The 17,960-nt window shown below is 43.8% G+C and overlaps 1 protein-coding gene across 1 annotated transcript; it reads left to right on the top strand.

Annotated features, from left to right (window-relative positions):
- Positions 1-977: 977 nt before the first annotated feature.
- Positions 978-16,704, top strand: Jpt1 (Jupiter microtubule associated homolog 1). Its single transcript, XM_046449622.2, has 5 exons — positions 978-1,165; positions 9,394-9,536; positions 9,793-9,890; positions 10,791-10,809; positions 16,440-16,704. The coding sequence occupies exons 1-5, from the start codon at positions 1,110-1,112 to the stop codon at positions 16,586-16,588; spliced, it is 465 nt and encodes a 154-aa protein (XP_046305578.1). The 5' UTR covers positions 978-1,109; the 3' UTR covers positions 16,589-16,704.
- Positions 16,705-17,960: the final 1,256 nt, after the last annotated feature.

Below are 17,960 nucleotides of genomic sequence, written 5' to 3'. Positions count from 1 at the left end.
GCTGTCCGGAACTGTCTGGAAGAGGGCCACACAAAGAGGAATGTAGTTCAATTTGTGTGGAAATACTGAGACTAGGAAAAGACATCGGCCTTGAGGAAATATGCATGACATCAAATGCCTGCACTCCTTTACCCAAGACTTTCCTATTATGATCTTATAAACAGTCATTCCTGAGTCTTCCAAGTGTGTCTGCATTTGTTGCAGGGAGATTTACCCAGACAGGTGGAAGAGTCATGACTTAAGGGTTATAAACAGCTGCAAAAGCCTGGCTGATCCCATAGTCTTGGTGGATGGGAATGAGGCCATTCCAAGTCACTGGGTATTAACTAGTTTTAGAACAGGCCCCCAAATCGGAATGACTGTAATTTTGGTTCAACTCATGCACCACTCATTATAGCTAAATAATAACATTAAAATGTTAAGAATTTCCAGTCGTTTAAAAAAGGATCATCTTGGCGTGATTTCTGTTGCTGACTCATAGGGCTACTGCTTTGGAACTGTTAGGTTTCCAAATGGGACACACAGTAGGTATTCAGTAAAAGTAAATGTCAACTGGTAGCAGTAATTTTCGTTTCTTAAAGAGAATGTCCTTTACTATCCCACCGTAAATGTAAATGAGTAAATGGTAACAGTGACAAATCTGCCCTCGGTTTGCCGGTTCTAATTCTCCCAGAGCGAGTTTTTCTATCAGGTAACTTTTTAAATTGACAGTGAGTAGGACTTGTACCCAGCACAGGGCAGGTTCAACTCGTGCCCAATCAGCTCCAAGATTTTGGGGTGGGGGTGGGGAGAATGTCTATAGTCCTGCCCTGTCCAGGAAGCGGGCGGGCTTAGACCCAACCCTGGCCACTGCAAACCGTCGTGACAGTGAGCGGTGCTTGACACTCCAGGAAGCCAATAGGAACAAAGAGATCCATTTAAATCGGCCAATGCCGGCGGCTAGGGGGGTGGGGCTTGTGAGCTCTATAAAAGTGTCGGCCGGCCAGCCAGGCGGTGGCGGAGGCTCCTGCGGCGGTAACCGGCAGTGGGTCTGGAGCTCCTCTGGGCCAGTCGCGTCCAACGCTTTCGGCGTTCTGCTTCCGCGCCAGCCTAGCTCGCTCCTCGGCGCCATGACCACCACCACCACTTTCAAGGGTGTCGACCCCAACAGCAGGAATAGCTCCCGGTGAGACGGCGAGGCGGCGCCCGAACCGCACGAGGTTAAGGGGCCGCAAGGCGGCTGCAAGCGGGCCGAGTTGGCCCGGCGCGGGTCGTTGGCGATAATGTCCCCGGTGCGTCCCGCTCGCGCTGGGGCGGGCTGCGGGGCTCGGCCGCGGGCGCCGCTTTGTGCGGCGGGGCGAGGCGGCCCCGCCCCGATCCCGCTGTTCTCTCCATTCATTGCTCCCACCGAGCGGGGGCCGGGGGTCCGGGGCCAGCCGCTCCCTCGGCAAACGGCGGGTTTTCGTCATTCGCAACGTGCGGGCGGGTTCGCTTTCCGCGCTCTGCGGTGAGGCTGGCCCAGCCCCAGGGTGATGGTCTTAGTCCCCTGAGTGCCCGGGGGTGGGGGGTGGGGCCTTCAGGACGCCTTCGGTCAGGCCCCATTGTCCCACCCCCGGGCCACGCGCTCCAGCCACTGGCCCGGGGCTGTGCTTACCCTGGGCTGAGGCTCAGCGATGTAATCCTGCGACTGTGTCTGCCGGGTCCGGCAGGCTCCTGCACTCGCGGTGCCCCATTCCCCACCGGGCCCGCCTGGCAGGTGCGTTTGTGGTCGGGCGGGGCTGGTCATCGCGACCTTTCACTCCGGTTCAGGACTCAACCGCCCAACCCCTCTTCGAAGTGCCTACCCTCTGCTAACAAAGAGACCCCGTCTCCTCCCCCTTCCCCGCGCCCACCTCTGAGCTCAGGGAGAGTAGCAGCCATCCAGGATGGGTTTTCTGCTCCCAAAGCTTCGGACCTCGGTTTTTGCATCCTTCCTTCTTCACATCCCTTTTTGACGTTTGCCAAATGAGTTCATCCCTGGCCCCAGTTCCTTTGAGAAGGAGGTTTCCTGTTCTTGGGCGGGGCCGGAGAATCCATTGTCTCTTCTCTAGTATCTCCACCTGGAAAGCTGGGGCCTTTCTTGCCATTCATCCTATTGCATTTTGGAGATGGGGGCACAGGGCATGGTGTTTGAACAGGAACCTTTTATCAAGCCCTTACTTAACTTGGTGGAAGGGTTTGGGTTTATGGAAGGTGTCCACATTGTCTCAGCTAATTGCATTCTGTTCTGTGAGGTGGGTTATAGACATCTCAGGGATCTTCCTCGAGCCTTGGATGAAGCTTAGATTCCACTTTTTCTGGGCATCTGCTCTCTATTGATCACGACGTGCAGTCATGTGTGGCCAGCCTTGGGGTCCTGGCCAAGTGGCACAAAGGGAGCCATTTTGTAGGGCTAAGAAGACAGACATGAAATAGCAGTATCTCACAAGGGTTAGAGAACTTGAGAACAAAAAGCATGCCTCAGCAGAGGAGTCTTAGGAGAATGCGTGCAAGTGACATTCCCTTTCAACTAACTCTTTGCAGTTTTATAATGTAGAAGAGACTAGGTAAAATTGAAAAAAGACTAAATCAGAGGTTACTGGGAGGGTGGGGAATTTTAGTAGTTGGACATAAGAAAATACTGGTCACTCCCTCTTCTCTTGTCATCCTTCCAATGAGATAATTTTTTTCAGAGGACACTGGGACAAATTGAACCTTGGTTTTTCATTGTGTGTGATGAGGTCAACTTTTTCATGGTCAGATTTCAGTTGTTGGAATGATAATGTGTATCTGGAGTTTTGTCCTTTGGGTTGAGTTCAGTTTGGTGCTTTGTAAAGAATTTTGGTACCCAGTGGGCTGGGGTTGTGGCTCAGTGGTAGAGCACTTGCATAGCATGTGTGAGGCACTGGGTTTGATCCTCAGCACCTCATGTAAATAAATAAAATAAAAGTATGGTGTCCATCTACAAATAAAATTATTAAAAAATAATTTTAGTACACAGATTAAATTAATCCTGCTTGTTTTTCATATGTATATCTGAAATGAGAAAAATAATTTTTGGTTCTGTAAAATAAATGTTTTAAATAATTTTTTCCATAATTTTTCTTTCTGATATTGTGATCTGGGTACTGTAGTATTGTCATTTTATTTACTTCACACCTTTCCTTCTATAATCTCACCTAATTCTCCTAAAACTTCTTTTCTCCAGTAATATTCTCCTGGTTCTGTAGCCTCATTATAAATTTAATGTGGTAGGGAATGATCTGCAAGAACGTTTGAAAACTCAGGGATTTGAAGAGAGAAGCAAGGAGCAAATTTTTTAAAAATTACTCTCTCTAATATGTGGACATGTTTTTGTTGACTCTTAAATAGATAATCTTTATTTAGTTATTATATGTGTGTTTCAGAAAGAATAGTAAAAAATAAAATTGCAATACTTTGCCTTATGATCAAATCCTTTGTTTGGGGATGTCTGGCTGTTACAAATGGTCTCCACAACACTGACGTCATTGGAGTAGGTATCACCTGCCATTGCGGGAGGAAAGCTGCTGACCTGTCAAAGTTGGACTGGCCATAGCTTTGACTTGCTTTTAAGCTGTTGTTTGGGTACTAGTGTCTCTTTCTTTTTATTTTTTATTTTTCAAGGCCAAAAATATTTCCAAGCAAAAGAGGATTCTGAGGAATTTCATTTGGCTAAAATAACTCATGAGGTTTTAATTATGATTAGCAAAGAAAATAATTCTAATCTCTAGGGAATGAAGGGGATAATGAAGAAAGTTGATTTTTATTCTAATAATTTTAAGTGTCTTTGTTGATTTTAAGATGTAAATTATAAAAACCTAATCCCTTCAGAGAGAAAGCTTAAGAATTGATGACATTCCTTTACTTGTGATTTAAATAACTGAATTAAGCTTAAAATTATCTTTATAAAATGTATGCCTGAACACATATATCTTAATTTATAAAATAAATTTAAGTGGATGTTTAATATCTGAGACTTTTTTTTATGTTTATTTTTTTAGTTGCAGGTGGATCCAATGCCTTTATTTATTTTTATGTGGTGTTGAGGATCTAACCCAGGGCCTCTCACGTGCTAGGCGAGCGCTCTACCACTGAAGCACAACCCCAGCCCAATATCTAAGACTTTAAAAAAAATTTTTTTTTGGTTGTAGATGGATGGTCACAATATCTTTATTTGTTTTTTCACTTTTATGTGGTGCTAAGGATTGAACCCAGGGCTTCATGCGTTTGAGGCAAGTGCTCTACCACTGAGCTACAACCCCAGCCAATATCTGAGACTTTTTAAAAATGGAGTTTTAAATGTTATGTGTGGTTAAGGACTATAGTGGGACCTTGAGGTGGGTAGATAATGAAATTGGTGTGAATTCAGTATTGTGTTTATGTTTAAGGAAGGAAGCTAGAAAGACTGCATATTTAGAAAACAAGAAAACCCCTATCAAAGCATAATTCTATAGGTTTGTAGTTTAAAGAGAAAAATGGCATTTTGTGATTTCCCCACAGAAGTGATTGGAGCACTCACTTTTCAGTGCCTGCCCTGAGCTGAGGCTGGGGTTTGCACTCCCACTAACTAATGCTGGACAGTTAGAGCTTCTCAAGGCCTTGCTCCCCTGGAAGGAGGATGTTGAAATGCCTATAGCAGACTTCCTGCAGGCCTGACCCAGGCTCTCTTTCTGTAAGGCCTCTGAACTGTGAATGAAGTTAACATTGTTCAGTACTTGAGAAAAACAAGATTCATGATTTATGAATATAGTGGCACGCACCTGTGATCCTAGCTATTTGGGAGGCTGAGCAGGAGGATGGCAAATTCGAGGCCATCCTGGGCAATTTATTATTTTTTTTTTATTTTTTATTTTTTTTTTTTTTCATCCTGGGCAATTTAGAAAGACCCTATCTCAAGATAAAAGAGGGCTAGGGATGTGGTTCAGTGGTAGGGTGCTGCATGTTCAGGGCCCTGAGTTCAATTCCCAGGACTACAAAAGAAAAGTTTCAGTGTACATAAATAAGTTTTTATGAGTTTTAAGCCACACTTGTCTTCATATCATCTGTGGCTGCCTTCATGCAACATGGCAATGAATAGTTCAGGGAAGACCTGATCACAAAGCCAGTAGTATTTAAGGCTGGCCCTTTACAAAAAGAATTGGCAGCTCCTGGGAAGTGGAGCACTAATCTCCCTGTCCTCCCTGCTGTTCTGGCTGCCTTTCCAAACTCAAGGAGGTTGCAGTTTCAGAGATGGACTGGAATTTGAGTAGGAACTGAGGGAAAGGTGGAGCCTAGTCCAGGCTGGAGGAAATAGGCTAGCAAAGGCCCTTGCTGGAGCTAAACTGCCAAAGAGTGAAGAAAGTAGCAGGACTTGGTTGGGAGGGAGGAGGTTGGATCCATCTTGATTGCATCTGCTGGATTGTGGAGCCTGACACAAAGAGAGGCAGGGCAGGGGTCTCCCCTTGGTGCGGGAATGGACAGTGTGTGGGTTCAGTAAGGTGGCAGTGTTAGGGTGCTGAGGCTGGGGTACCAGCCTAAATGCAAGGGAGCTGAGAAGTCAGGATTTCTGTCTAGGGATCCGGAATGGACACAGGTGCCCACTGGTGAATGAATGATCGTTTAGAATGGACAGTGGGAAAAAGTAGTATTGTCAAGAGAAACACTGGTAGGAATTTCTGGAACTCAGAAACAGTTTTTAAAAGAATTTTAGATTAGTAAAAACTCAGAAAAACATCAAGTGTAAAAAAGACTTCAAGAATCACCTGAAATTGCATTAGTGAGTAGGCACTCCAGGTAACTTAGTTGTGGTGACATTTATATGGTTATAATAACTAATGTGCATGATTGCCATGTTGCAGATGAAATGATACCCTTATAATAATAGTCTTATGAGGTAGATATTACTATCCTCATTTTACAGAGGAGAAAACCGAGACATAGGATAACTTTCAAAGTTCCCTTTAGAAAGTTTGTACAAATTTTATACTGTCATACCATAATGCTGAATGTTGGCTTTTTACATCCCATTTTCCCAATCTAATCAAATGATATATCCTTTTTCTTTTTTCTGCCTGACCTTTATAGGATTGAACTAGGGTCTCCCACGTGGTAGGCAAGTACTGAGTGACAGCCTCCTGCCTCAGCTTTCCAAGTGGCTGGCTTTCAGTGTGGGCAGCGGATCCTTAGATTTATTTATTTTTTAGTTGTAGATGTACAGAATACCTTTATTTTATTTATTTATTTTTATGTGGTGCTGAGGATTGAACCCAGGGCCTTGCACGTGCTAGGCAAGCGCTCTACCGCTGAGCCATAACCCCAGCCCGGATCCTTAGTTTTATTTTTATTTTATTTTATTTTTTTTGAATTTTAATATTTATTTACTTATTTTCTAGTTTTCGGCAGACACAACATGTTGGTTTGTATGTGGTGCTGAGGATCGAACCCGGGCCGCACGCATGCCAGGCGAGCGCGCTACCGCTTGAGCCACATCCCCAGCCCCAGGATCCTTAGTTTTAAATTGCATTTGTGTGCTAGTCTGAATAGAACTCAAACCACAGCAGTCAGCACAGAAGACTTCAGTGACCTCAGAAGGTGTGGTGCTTTCCCCACTGACAGGCAAACAAGCAGTTCTGCAGCTGGGTATCCCCTAATCCAGCTCAGTTTTGATGCTGTCTTCAGCATCAGATCCCACACACATCAAGTGCTCAGCCCCCAAGTTGGCCTCAACCCCTCTTTAAATTCCAGGTTATTTTTATCTGTTTCTGACTGACTGTAAGTCGAATTTCCCATAAACCCCTCCTCACATTTAATTTGCTAGTGCAGCTCATGAAGCTCAGGGATATATTTGCTTCTACTTCCTGTTTTTTTTTTTTTTTTTTTGTGAAGGATACTACAAGGGACAGACAGGAAGAAATGCGTAGGGCAAGGTGTGGCAAAGGGATGCCTAACTTCATGCCCTCAATGATTGTGCCACCATCCAGGAGCCTCCATGTTTTAGCTTTGGAAGCTCTCTGAACTCTGTCCTGGGTTTTCGTGGAGACTTCATTGCATGGGCTTGATTGAAGCATGAATAACTGTGTTGCAGTGGGATTGGTCAAAAAGGGTGTAATCTACTGGTAGTAGACGGGAAACTCAGCAGCCCTGTCTGCTTCAGCATTCTGGTTTCTGGGCAGGACCCTGCTGGAATGAGGAAGGTCTTATGACCTACTGTGGCACAAGGGTAGGTCAGAAATTTTCTTATTTCTTTTCCTGGCCCCAAACTACTGGGCCCAAGGGATCTTCTGGCTTCAGCTTCCCCAGTAGTTGGGACTGGAGGGATGGACCACTGTGCCCAGCTTCAAGATTGGATTTTTAATGTTTGGGAGCTATTTAGATTTGTTTGTGGTACTGGGGATTGCATCCGTGGTGCTCTACCACTGAGCTACATCCCAGCCCTTGTTATTTTATTTATTTTATTTTGCTAAGCTGCCAAGGCTGACCTTGAACTTGAGATCCTTCTGCCTCAGCCTCCTGGGTTGCTGGGATTACAAGGTATATGCCACCACAGCCAGAAGAGAGTGTTTCTTTTTTTCTTTTTCTTTCTTTCTTTCTTTTTTTGATACTAGGGATTGAACTCAGGGGCACTTGACCACTGAGCCACATCCCCAGTCCTATTTTGTATTTAGAGCCGGTCTCACCAAGTTGCTTAGCGCTTTGCTATTGCTGAGGCTGGCTTTGATCCTCCCGTCTTGGCCTCCCAAGCTAGTGTGATTACTGGCGTATGCCACCGCACCTGGCAAGAGACAGTGTTTAAACCATTATACTGGGCTGGGGTTTTGGTAGAGCGCTTGCCTCGCACTTGCGAGACCCTGGGTTCGATCCTCAGCACCACATAAAAATAAGTGAAATAAAGGTATTGTATCCAACTACAATTAAATATTAAAAAAAAAAAAAAAAAGAAAAAGAAAACCATACTGCTCCTATCCCCAGTAAAGGAAATGAATCAGTAGTTAGAAAGTTGTCTCATGAAACCATCTCAGTTGTCTTTTTTTTTTTTTGTGCCAGGGATTGAATCCAGGAGTGCTCAACCACTGAACCCCAACCCCCACCTCCCTTTTTTTTTTGTCTTTTGAGACAGAGTCTTGTTAAGTTGGTTAAGGCTTCACTAGCAGCCTGGCTTTTAACTTAGGATCCTCCTGCCTTAGCCTCTTGAGCTGCTGGGATTACAGGCATCAATTTTCTGTTTTGAGAGGTGGCAAGGGGAGTTGAGTTGAGTTTTTGCAGGGAGGAGACAAATTGATCAACCCATGGCAAGAAGATCTGGAAATGTGTACAGTCTGTATTTCCAAGTGAAACAGAAAGCCGTGGGTGCCATCCTGAAGAACATGGGTACAGAACATGCTGTGGAATTGCACATTTAATTTCTCATATCAACTTGGCCCTTGTGGCTAATCATCCGTGTTTATTATTGAGCATAGTGGAGTACAAATACATAAGCAGGCTCATGGGTGCTATGGAGGTAGTTGATACTGTTGAACTCTCCTTTGGCTTCTAAACTGGTCCAGGTAACTTCTATGTGTATATTCTTCCTTTTTTTTTTTTCATTTAGTTGAAAATAAAATGGAAATGACTTTCAAATGAATAAACGATAAAATGTTCTTCTAAACTTGTTTGCAGGTATAGTCAGTTAAGCCCAGTAGAACAAGGGCTATTTGGTCTCTTAACATTTCTGAAAAAGGGAAACCAACCAGGCAGTGACTCTAATTGTGAAATATGATAAACTAGTACTTTATCTTGGAATCTTTTTTTTTTTTTTTTTTTTTTTTTGGTATGGGGAATTGAACCCAAGGGTGCTTAACCACTGAGTCACATCCCCAGTCCTTATTTTTATTTTTTATTTTTTTGGGGGGCACTAGGGATTGAACTGAGGGGCACTTGACCACTAAGCCACACCCCCAGCTCTATTTTGTATTTGAGTTAGAGACAGGGTCTCACTGAATTGCTTAGCACCTTGCTTTTGCTGAGGCTGGCTTTGAACTTGCTATCCTCTTGTCTCAGCCTCCCAAGCCTCTGGCATTATAGGTGTGTGCCACTGTGTCTGGCTTATTTTTTATTTTGAAACAGAGTTTCGCTAAGTTGCTGAGGCTGGCCTTGAATTTGCAATCCTCCTGCCTCAGCCTCCAAGTAGCTGGGATGACAGGCATGTGCTCCCACACTGGGGAGTACTTGGTATCTTAACATTCAGCACTGAATTCGTACCAGGATGAGTTGTTTCCTTTTTCCATGAACAGCTCTCTTTGGGGCAGCAGTAAGGGAGGAAGAATGGGTGTGGAAAAAGAAACAAAAGATACAAGAAAATATTTATGCCAAGAAATGCTTTGGTATGATTTGAAACTAATGTTTTGCCATAATTTCCAGGGTTTTGCGGCCTCCAGGTGGTGGATCCAATTTCTCATTAGGCTTTGATGAACCAACAGAACAGCCTGTGAGGAAGAATAAAATGGCCTCTAGCATCTTTGGGACACCTGAAGAAAATCCCCCTTCTTGGGCCAAGTCGGCAGGTACTACTTTCGTGTGTGGTCACTGGAGGGCTGGGCCAGCAGAGATGAGCCCAGCTGGCTAGTACTAGTTTAATGGTAATGAACAGCTGCTGAAGTTTAACTTGAGAAGAGCGAGCTGGGAACTATGAATGTATGTGGTGGAGCGGAATGAGAATTGCAGTCAGACTGAGAGTCTAGGTTAGGATGTGTACGGAGGTGTTTTATTTTGGCATTTCTGTTGTATTCCTCAAGAAAAGTATTGTATTTTGGTTTCTAGGTGCCAAGTCTAGTGGTGGCAGGGAAGATCTGGAGTCATCTGGACCACAGAGGAGGAACTCAACTGAAGCAAGCTCTGGAGACTTCTTAGATCTGAAGGTCAGTGTGACCCACTACCCACTAGGAAAGCCAGGCCCAGGGCAGAGAGGGTGAGAAGTTAAATTGCCCCTTTGTTTACTAAGAGTTTCAGTACTGCTGCCGCAACGGTTGGTCACAATAACTAAAAAAGGGACTGGGTCATCTTGCTGATGGAAGACCCCTAAGTAGAAAGTAGGTCAGAAAAGTGACTCAGCGTGCCAGGTGGCTCTGACCAGTAGAGTCGGCTGTAGGCCCTTCACCACCATTGGCTTTGGGAGCCTGTGGGTCTCGCTCCCTCTGTCTCTTTAAGAGGAGCACATCTGAGTTGAAGGATGGTTGCAGCTGTTTTCCAGTGTCACCTTGAGGTGAACTACAGACTGGACCCCTGGAGTCACCATCAGATGTCTGCAGATGAGTACTGCCACCGAGCCCCAGTAGGAAGTCCTCCTGGCTAGTGGCCTCAAGCATATTGAAGCACTGGAGTGTAGGGAGTGCTGTCTGAGGACTCTGGGGCTTAGAGGGTCCTTCAAAGCCAGATAAGGAGAAAAAGACAAACAGAAGGGTGGGTTTGCCCATTCCCATTCTGATGGAAGATCCTCTGAAGTGTTAGTTGGTGTCAGTCTGTGGCCATGCCACCATGAATGTGCCTATCTCATTTGAAATGTTAGTTGGTGTCAGGTCATCAGAGCAAATGTTTTGCTTTTTGTTTGTTGTTTTTGGTGTTTAGTTGTGAAATTTATTGTGCAGGATTGCTGTATGGCATTGTTCTCAGTTAAATAAAGGTCTCCGCCTGACTCTGTGCTTGATTGCATCAGAATAGGATTTGACATTTGATTTCAAATAGATGTTAGCTACTCTGAGTTAGACAGTTAGATTTTTGTGATGCAAAATTGTAAATTTTTAAATCTTTTTCTTTTGCAGGGTGAAGGTTACATTCATGGTGAGTACTTCTAAAGACTAAATTGTTTTTTGGTTCTATAATGCTTTTTGGACAGATCTGAATTGTAATTCAAATCATGTCTTGGTGAAAGAGAACTGGGTGTGCCCCAAGAAAGTGCCATCATCATACTCTGGGCGGAGGGAGAAGAACAAAAAAATTAGAAAGTTAGTAAACATGGCCACACTTTAAATCTGCTAGCAGTGAAGAATGCTGGAAACCTAGACAGAAAAAGACCTGGAGAACCCAAGGGCATACCACTGAGCTAACCCTTACCAGCTCCATCCCCCTCTTTAAATTTTTTTACTTTTTTTGAGATAGGTTCCTGCTAAGTTGTAGAGGCTGGCTTTGAATTTTCCATCCTCCTGCCTCAGCCTTCCAGGTCTCTGGGATCACAGGGGTGTTCCACCACGCCCAGCTGCTAGGACGTTTTTAATTAATAAAAGACTAGAATTTCCAGTTCAGCTCATGGCATTCCATTTGCGAAGTTCATTTGATTTTATATTGAGGTATTTATTTGTAAGACATTAGTTACCCTCAAGTGATTTTGTAAGTGGTGATTTGGGGGGCAGATGTAAATTTCCAGCTAGTCATCCACATTACCAATTATAGGTGGAAATGAGCTGTAATCATTTGCTTAATTACTTTAAATCTTTGAAGTATTTATTGGCACCTCTTATTACAAGGGCCAGAACAGTGCTGATGAGTACTCTAAGGCTTACAGGTGTCACTGCAACAGTCAGTCAAGTTGCTGGTGACACACACAGTCACAGGCCCTGAAGAGCCTTTTCCTACTGTTATGTTTTGTGATGTAGCATGTGGACTGGGGATATAGCTCGGTTGGTAGAGAGCTTGCCTCACATGCACAAGGCCCTGGGTTCAATCCCCAGCACACACACACACACAAAAAAAAAAAAAAAAAAGAAAAAAGAAAACAACCCTACAGTGAATAGTTGTTTTGGGGCTGGGGTTGTGATGGAACCAAGTTCCTCTCCTGCCTCTCAGTCTTTCCTGGTGGATGTGATAACAGGAGAAGCTCCTGAGCCTTCAATCAGACCAGTCACTCTTTCCCAAGATGAAGTTGTGTCAGTTACTGTTTGTGTTCAGTTTATGTAATTTGGAAAACTATTTTGGAGGTGAAATCTAGACTTTGCAGTCTTGCTTTTCATCCTCCCAGTACTTCAACTGTAAGACTGAATGTAGCAGAATCAGCTAATATTTGTTTACTGACTAGGGCCAGTGGATATAACTGAAGATATGGCCCTTGTGTTATGGTACCCAACTCTAATCCCAGTGACTTGGAGGCTGAGAGAGGAGGATCTCAAGTTCAAAGCCAGCCTCAGCAACTTAGTGAGACTCTGTCTTAAAAAAAAAAAAAAAGTGTGAGGTATGGTGGTGGTGGTATGCACCTGTAATCCCAGCGACTCATGAGGGTGAGACAGGAGGGATCGAAAGTGTATGCCAGCCTCAGCAACTTAGTATGACCCTTTCTCAAAGTAAAAATCTTATAAAAGGGCTAAGGATGTAGTTCAGGGCTAGAACACTTGCCTAGCATTTGCAAGGCCCTGGATTCAATCCCTAGTACTGGGAAAGAAGGCGGGGGATGATTTGGGGAGCCCGGAGAAGTGAGTGAATCCTCATGAAGATACAAATGGTGTAAGTTATTTGTCCTACCAAGTAATTCTGTTCCCTGTGCTTCCTTCTCCAGCTCAGTTCATTATTGATTCTTTAGATAAATAGCATATTGAGTTGTATGCTATGACAAGTTCTCCCTTTTAATTTTTCTTTTTTTAAACAATGGCCATCAATTTTATTACCTGCTTATTCTGTATTCCTGACTGCTACAACTTTTAGTTCCTTTGTCATGAATTGACAAGGGGCAGCCAGGCACTGGGGCGCGTGTCTATAATCCCACCAATTTGGGAGGCTTGAGGCAGAATGGCAAGTTTGAGGCCAGTTTCAGAATTTTAGTGAGACCCTGCCTCAAAATAAAAATGGAAAAGGGCTGGGAAAGTAGCTCAGTGGTAGAGCATTCATGGGTTCAATCTCTAGTACCAAAAAAAAAAAAAAAAAGTGACAAGGGTATAATAATTCAAGATGTATCTGGTATATTAAAGGTTGACCCCAATTCTGTTGTAATGTTTCAAGTTAGATAGTCTGCTAGTTTTCTTCTTGTTCTGATTCTTTGATCGTTACAATGAATCATTTTTTCTATTCAGACATAGGTGTCTTTGTTCAGTTTTTTGTAGTTGTGGAGATTGACCCAAGGCCTTGCACATGCTGGGCAAACACCCTACCACTGAGCCCCATCCCCACCCTTTTTTAGTTATTTGAGACTGTTTTTTTATTTTGGGGGGGTGTGCTGGGGATTGAACCAAGGGCCTTGTACATGTGAGGCAAGCACTCTACCATTTTTATTTTTTAGTTGTTGATGGACCTTTATTTTTATTTATTTTATTTTATATGCAGTGCTGGAAATTGAACCCAGTACCTCACGCATGCTAGGCAAGTGCTCTACTACTGAGCCACAACCCCAGCCCCTGGCCTAGCTTGTAATCCTCTTGCTTCAGCCTCTTGAGTAGGTGGGATTACAGGCGTGTGTCAGTGTGCGGTGCTGTTACATTATCGGTGTGCCAAACAAAGACAAGTTAGGAGCTCATAAAATATATTTTGATGAGTGAGGCCCTGGGGTTTGATCCCTAGTACCACAATCCATCAATTAGTACTAAAATGTATAAAATTGGAGAAGTATTTCCTTCAGAGCCTTTGACATCATAATTATTAGACTCAATAGGGACAGGCAGTACCTGTCAGATTGCTATAAAAGTTTCTAAATGTTTAGTCACAGTAACTCTATTTATCTCATTACAGACTGGTAACAAACAAGCTGCCCTCTTCTGGCCACAGTGTTTCTAACCTGACAAACAAGCCCTGCCCTTAAGACCTGGGCTGCTTTCTTTGGTCTGCACCAGAGCTTCTATTTTCCTTTTCATTTTTAGCATATTATTATCTATGTGAAAAATAAAACACTTCCTTTAATGATGTAAGACAATTAGGAGATTCGTGGGATGAGCCTTTTATGAAAATTAACTCCAGTGGGAGAGCTGTGGGATTTTTTTGTCCTTCAGAATATTCATTGACTCCTTGATCCAGTCAGACAATGGAGGGTTCAGTTAGATCTTGTATATGTGGAATGAGGCCAAGGCCACCTAGCGGAAATGAAAAAAACTTTAATTGAAACATTGTGTTAGTGTTTTAGGCTGAATTAATGGTCTGTTGCTGTTTTTAATTTTTCTTTTTCTTAGAGGGATACCAGGGATTTAACCTGAGGGCACTTTACCACTGAGCCCCCAGTCCATTTAAAAATCTATTTTTTTTGGGTGGGGGGTACCGAGGATTGAACTCGGGGGCACTGGCCCACTGAGTCACATCCCCAGCTCTATTTTGTATTTTATTTAGAGACAGGGTCTCACTGAGTTGCTTAGAACCTCACCATTGTTGAGGCTGGCTTTGAACTCACAATCCTCCTGCTCAGCCTCCTAAACTGCTGGGATTACAGACGTGAGCCACTGTGCCTGGCACCCCCAGTCTTTTTATGGTTTATTTTTGACATGGGGTCTTTTTTTTTTTTTTTTTTTTTTTTTTCTGTACTGTGGATTGAACTCAGGGGCACTGACCCACTTGAGCCACATCCCCAACCCTGTTTTGTATTTTATTTGGGGACAGGGTCTCACCGAGTTGTTTAGCACTTCACCAATGCTGAGGCTGTCTTTGAACTCACAATCCTCTGCCTTAGTCTCCGAGCTGCTGGGATTATAGGCGTAAGCCACTGCACCCGGCTTTCTGACATAGGGTCTTGACAAGTTGCTAAGGCTAAGTTACTAAGGGTGTCCCTGAACTTGCCATCTTCCTGCCTGACCCTCCGAGGTGCTAGGGTTACACCCAGCCCTGTGTATTCTGCTAACACTGTGCTGCTTGTTCTGTTACCACAACCTACACATGGCTGTGTATATTTAAACTTTGACTCGGACAAATTAAAACTCCTGACCCAGTGGCCGTGGATTGAGTGGAGCCATGTGTGGCTGCAGTGGACAGCACAGACACTGAACATGCCCAGGGTGCAGGAGTTCTGTGGAGCAGACGCACTCACTTTGAATTTCATTATAATTGCAACATAAGAAGACACTGGTCCACTTGCCAGGCAGAAAAGGGAGGACGACACTTTGCTGTAGTTCCACGTACTGCTGGTTAGTGAAGAAGGACCTTCCTAATGCCTTGGTCATAATAACACAGCAATCTTTTTTTTTTTTTTTTATTGTTTGGTCTTTTTGGCAAATTATTGAAAAAGGACTTCTGTGGAATGTGTACAATTATCTATGGTTGTAGAAGATGCAACTAATTTTAGTTTGATGATTTAATGCTGAAATAAGCCTGCCACTCAAAATTTAATGTTTAATATGCTTTAAAATATTAATATTCTTAGTTTGGGCTGGGGTTGTGGCTCAGCGGTACAGCGCTTGCCTACTACTGAGTGGGAAGCCCTGCGTTCGAGTCTCTGCACCACATAAAAATAGATAAATAAAATAAAGGTATTGTGTCCAATTACAACTAAAAAAATAAATTTAAAAAAGTTAATACTTTTAGTAAACATTAAGTTTACTTATTTATTAATAAAAATAAGGGATTTTAAAAATTGTGATTGTTGTTTTTTGTTTTTGCAGTCACTCTTGAATTCATATGAAGAAATTAATTTTCTGTGTTTGCAATCTATTTGCTAATAAGACAACTGAGAATATATACTTGTTAGCTGGGTACAATGGGGCACACTTGTAATCTCCGTGTCTGGAGAGGCCAGAGTAGGAGGATGACATATTTGAGGCCAGCCTCAATAACTTAGAGAGGCTCTGTCTCAAAATAAAAAATAAAAGGACTGGGTATGTGGCTCAGTGGTAGAGCACCCCTGGGTTAAATCTGTAGAACCACACACAAAAAAGTCTACTTGTTGGGAATCCACAAATCAGTGAGTGACTTGAGCAATATGTGCTGTAGTGGATATTACTACTCATGCTTATGGTGTTAAAAATAGGAAGTGCCCAGTTCATTTGAATAGGAATCACCAACTGGACACAGTGGTGCGTGCCTGTAATCTCAGTGACTTGGAAGTCTGAAGCAGGAGGATCTCAAGTTCAAGGCCAGCCTGGGCAAATCTTGCTGTCTCAAAAAGTAAAAAGGGGTAGGGTTTGGGTTCAGTCTGAAGTACCTAAGCAAAACACTGAACTGATGTGACAAAACATAAGACTGATCAATTCTGGACAGTAGGATCATGGTTGATGGGTGGTTTGTTTGTTTGTTTGTTTTGGTGGCACTAAGGATTTACCCAGGGTGCAATACCACTGAGCCACCTCCCAGCCCTTTTACTTTTTATTTTGAGCAGGATCTCACTAAGTTGCTGAGGTTGGCTTTGAACTTGCAATTCTCCTGTCTCAGTTGCTTGGATTACAGACGTGTCACCATGTCTGGCTGAGTTTTTCTACTACTTTTCAGTATGTTTTAAACCACGAAAATAATAAATTTGAGACTCTTTGTCTTATCCAGAAATAACTATTAGGTTCATCTCTGTTCCGTTTTCCCAGAAAACATGGACACAGACCTGCAAGGCAGCCTGGGGCAGAGTGAAGAGAAGCCTGTGCCCGCGGCGCCTGTGCCCAGCCCCGTGGCCGCGGCCCCCGCACCATCCAGAAGAAACCCTCCTGGTGGCAAGTCCAGCCTGGTCTTGGGTTAACTGACTGTCCTGAACTCTGTCATTTTGTTTGTTTGTTTTCTTCATGCTTGTGAACTGCACAACTTGAGCCTGACTCTATATCTTTTGAATTTGTTTCATTAAAAAGAAGCACTTTATGTACTGCTGTCTTTTTTGTTTGTTCGTTTTCTTCCTCCTTTTTCTTTTTGAAGAACAGGATTCTCTTTCTCTGTCTGACTCCTGGGTCTGTGGGCCATGGCATGAGTGTTTTCTAGTAGTAGATTGAAGGGAAAGCTTTGTGACACTTAGTACCGTGTTTTTAAGAACAAATCATTTGGTTCCTGATGTGGTAGAGGCTCTTTTGTATGAGGTTTTTGACGCACTGTTCTTGGGTTTACCATGGTTGGACAGACCTTCTGCAGTCCACAGGCACCACCCCGGCAGCCCCACCACACACATGGTCTGTATGCAGAGCTTCTCTGTGGCGCTGCCCTACTCTCTCAGTGCCCTTAGCTAAAGCATCTTCCTGTGCCATATGGAAGAGGCCTGAGCCTCACAACCCGCTGCCTGAAAGCAAAGAAGCTGCCTTTTTTTAACCTTCAGAAGTGAGCCAGGTACTAACATGGCTGGCTGGCCTATGAGCAAGAGGACGGCTTCAGACGCACAGTCAAGCCACCAGGATGAAGTGGTGACGCAAGCCAGGGAGGCGAGCACACGGGTGGCCCCATGCAGGAGCGGGTTCCACAGGGGCACTGTTCTTACTAAGTAACTTGACGCTGTGTGCATGATGCTGGTGCTTGACCATGAAATGAAAGTCTCATCTTTAAAATGTGTGTTGTACCTCCCGATCCTGGACTGTTGCTTACAGTAAACAATGCCCACATTTTGAAACATTGTGTCCTGTGTCTCTTTCATATTGTTTCAGTGTCCTTCCTTTTACTTTTTTCTTTGCCACTATAATCCTGTCCAATGATTGGATTAATTGAAGCGGTTTAAAGGTTCAAGGCCAGCTTGGGCAATTTAGCCAGACCTTATATCAAAATTAAAACAAGGCCTGGGGTGTGGCTCAGGGGTGGAGCCACCACGGGGTGCAATCCCCAGCAACAAGATTAAAAACTTTGTTTCCATTTTGTGAGGTCCTTATCAAGAGGGCGTGGTGGTTAAACAGAAGAGGACAACAAAGGAAGTGTCCACATAATCAGAAAGTGGTGGTGGCCAAGGCCCCACAAGTGCTCTTTGGGGTCTAGGCAGAAGGTTCCAGGTCAACATGTCAAATGTCCAAATCAGGCAGTAAGGCCTGTTTTGGTGTCACCCATGCTACTAACCTGCCGTGCTCCTCTGGGCCTCAGTTTCCTCATTGGCAAAATGAGACTTTGGAAGTACTAGGCACATCTTTTGGAAGAATAAGGGAATA

This window comes from Marmota monax, unplaced genomic scaffold (assembly GCF_021218885.2).
Source record: "Marmota monax isolate L192 unplaced genomic scaffold, Marmota_monax_Labrador192_F-V1.1 WCK01_AAM20220418_F8-fsc00292, whole genome shotgun sequence".
Classification (NCBI taxonomy): domain Eukaryota; kingdom Metazoa; phylum Chordata; class Mammalia; order Rodentia; family Sciuridae; genus Marmota; species Marmota monax.
The sequence above is the reverse complement of the archived record's forward strand: the minus strand, read 5'-3'. Positions and strand labels throughout refer to the sequence as shown.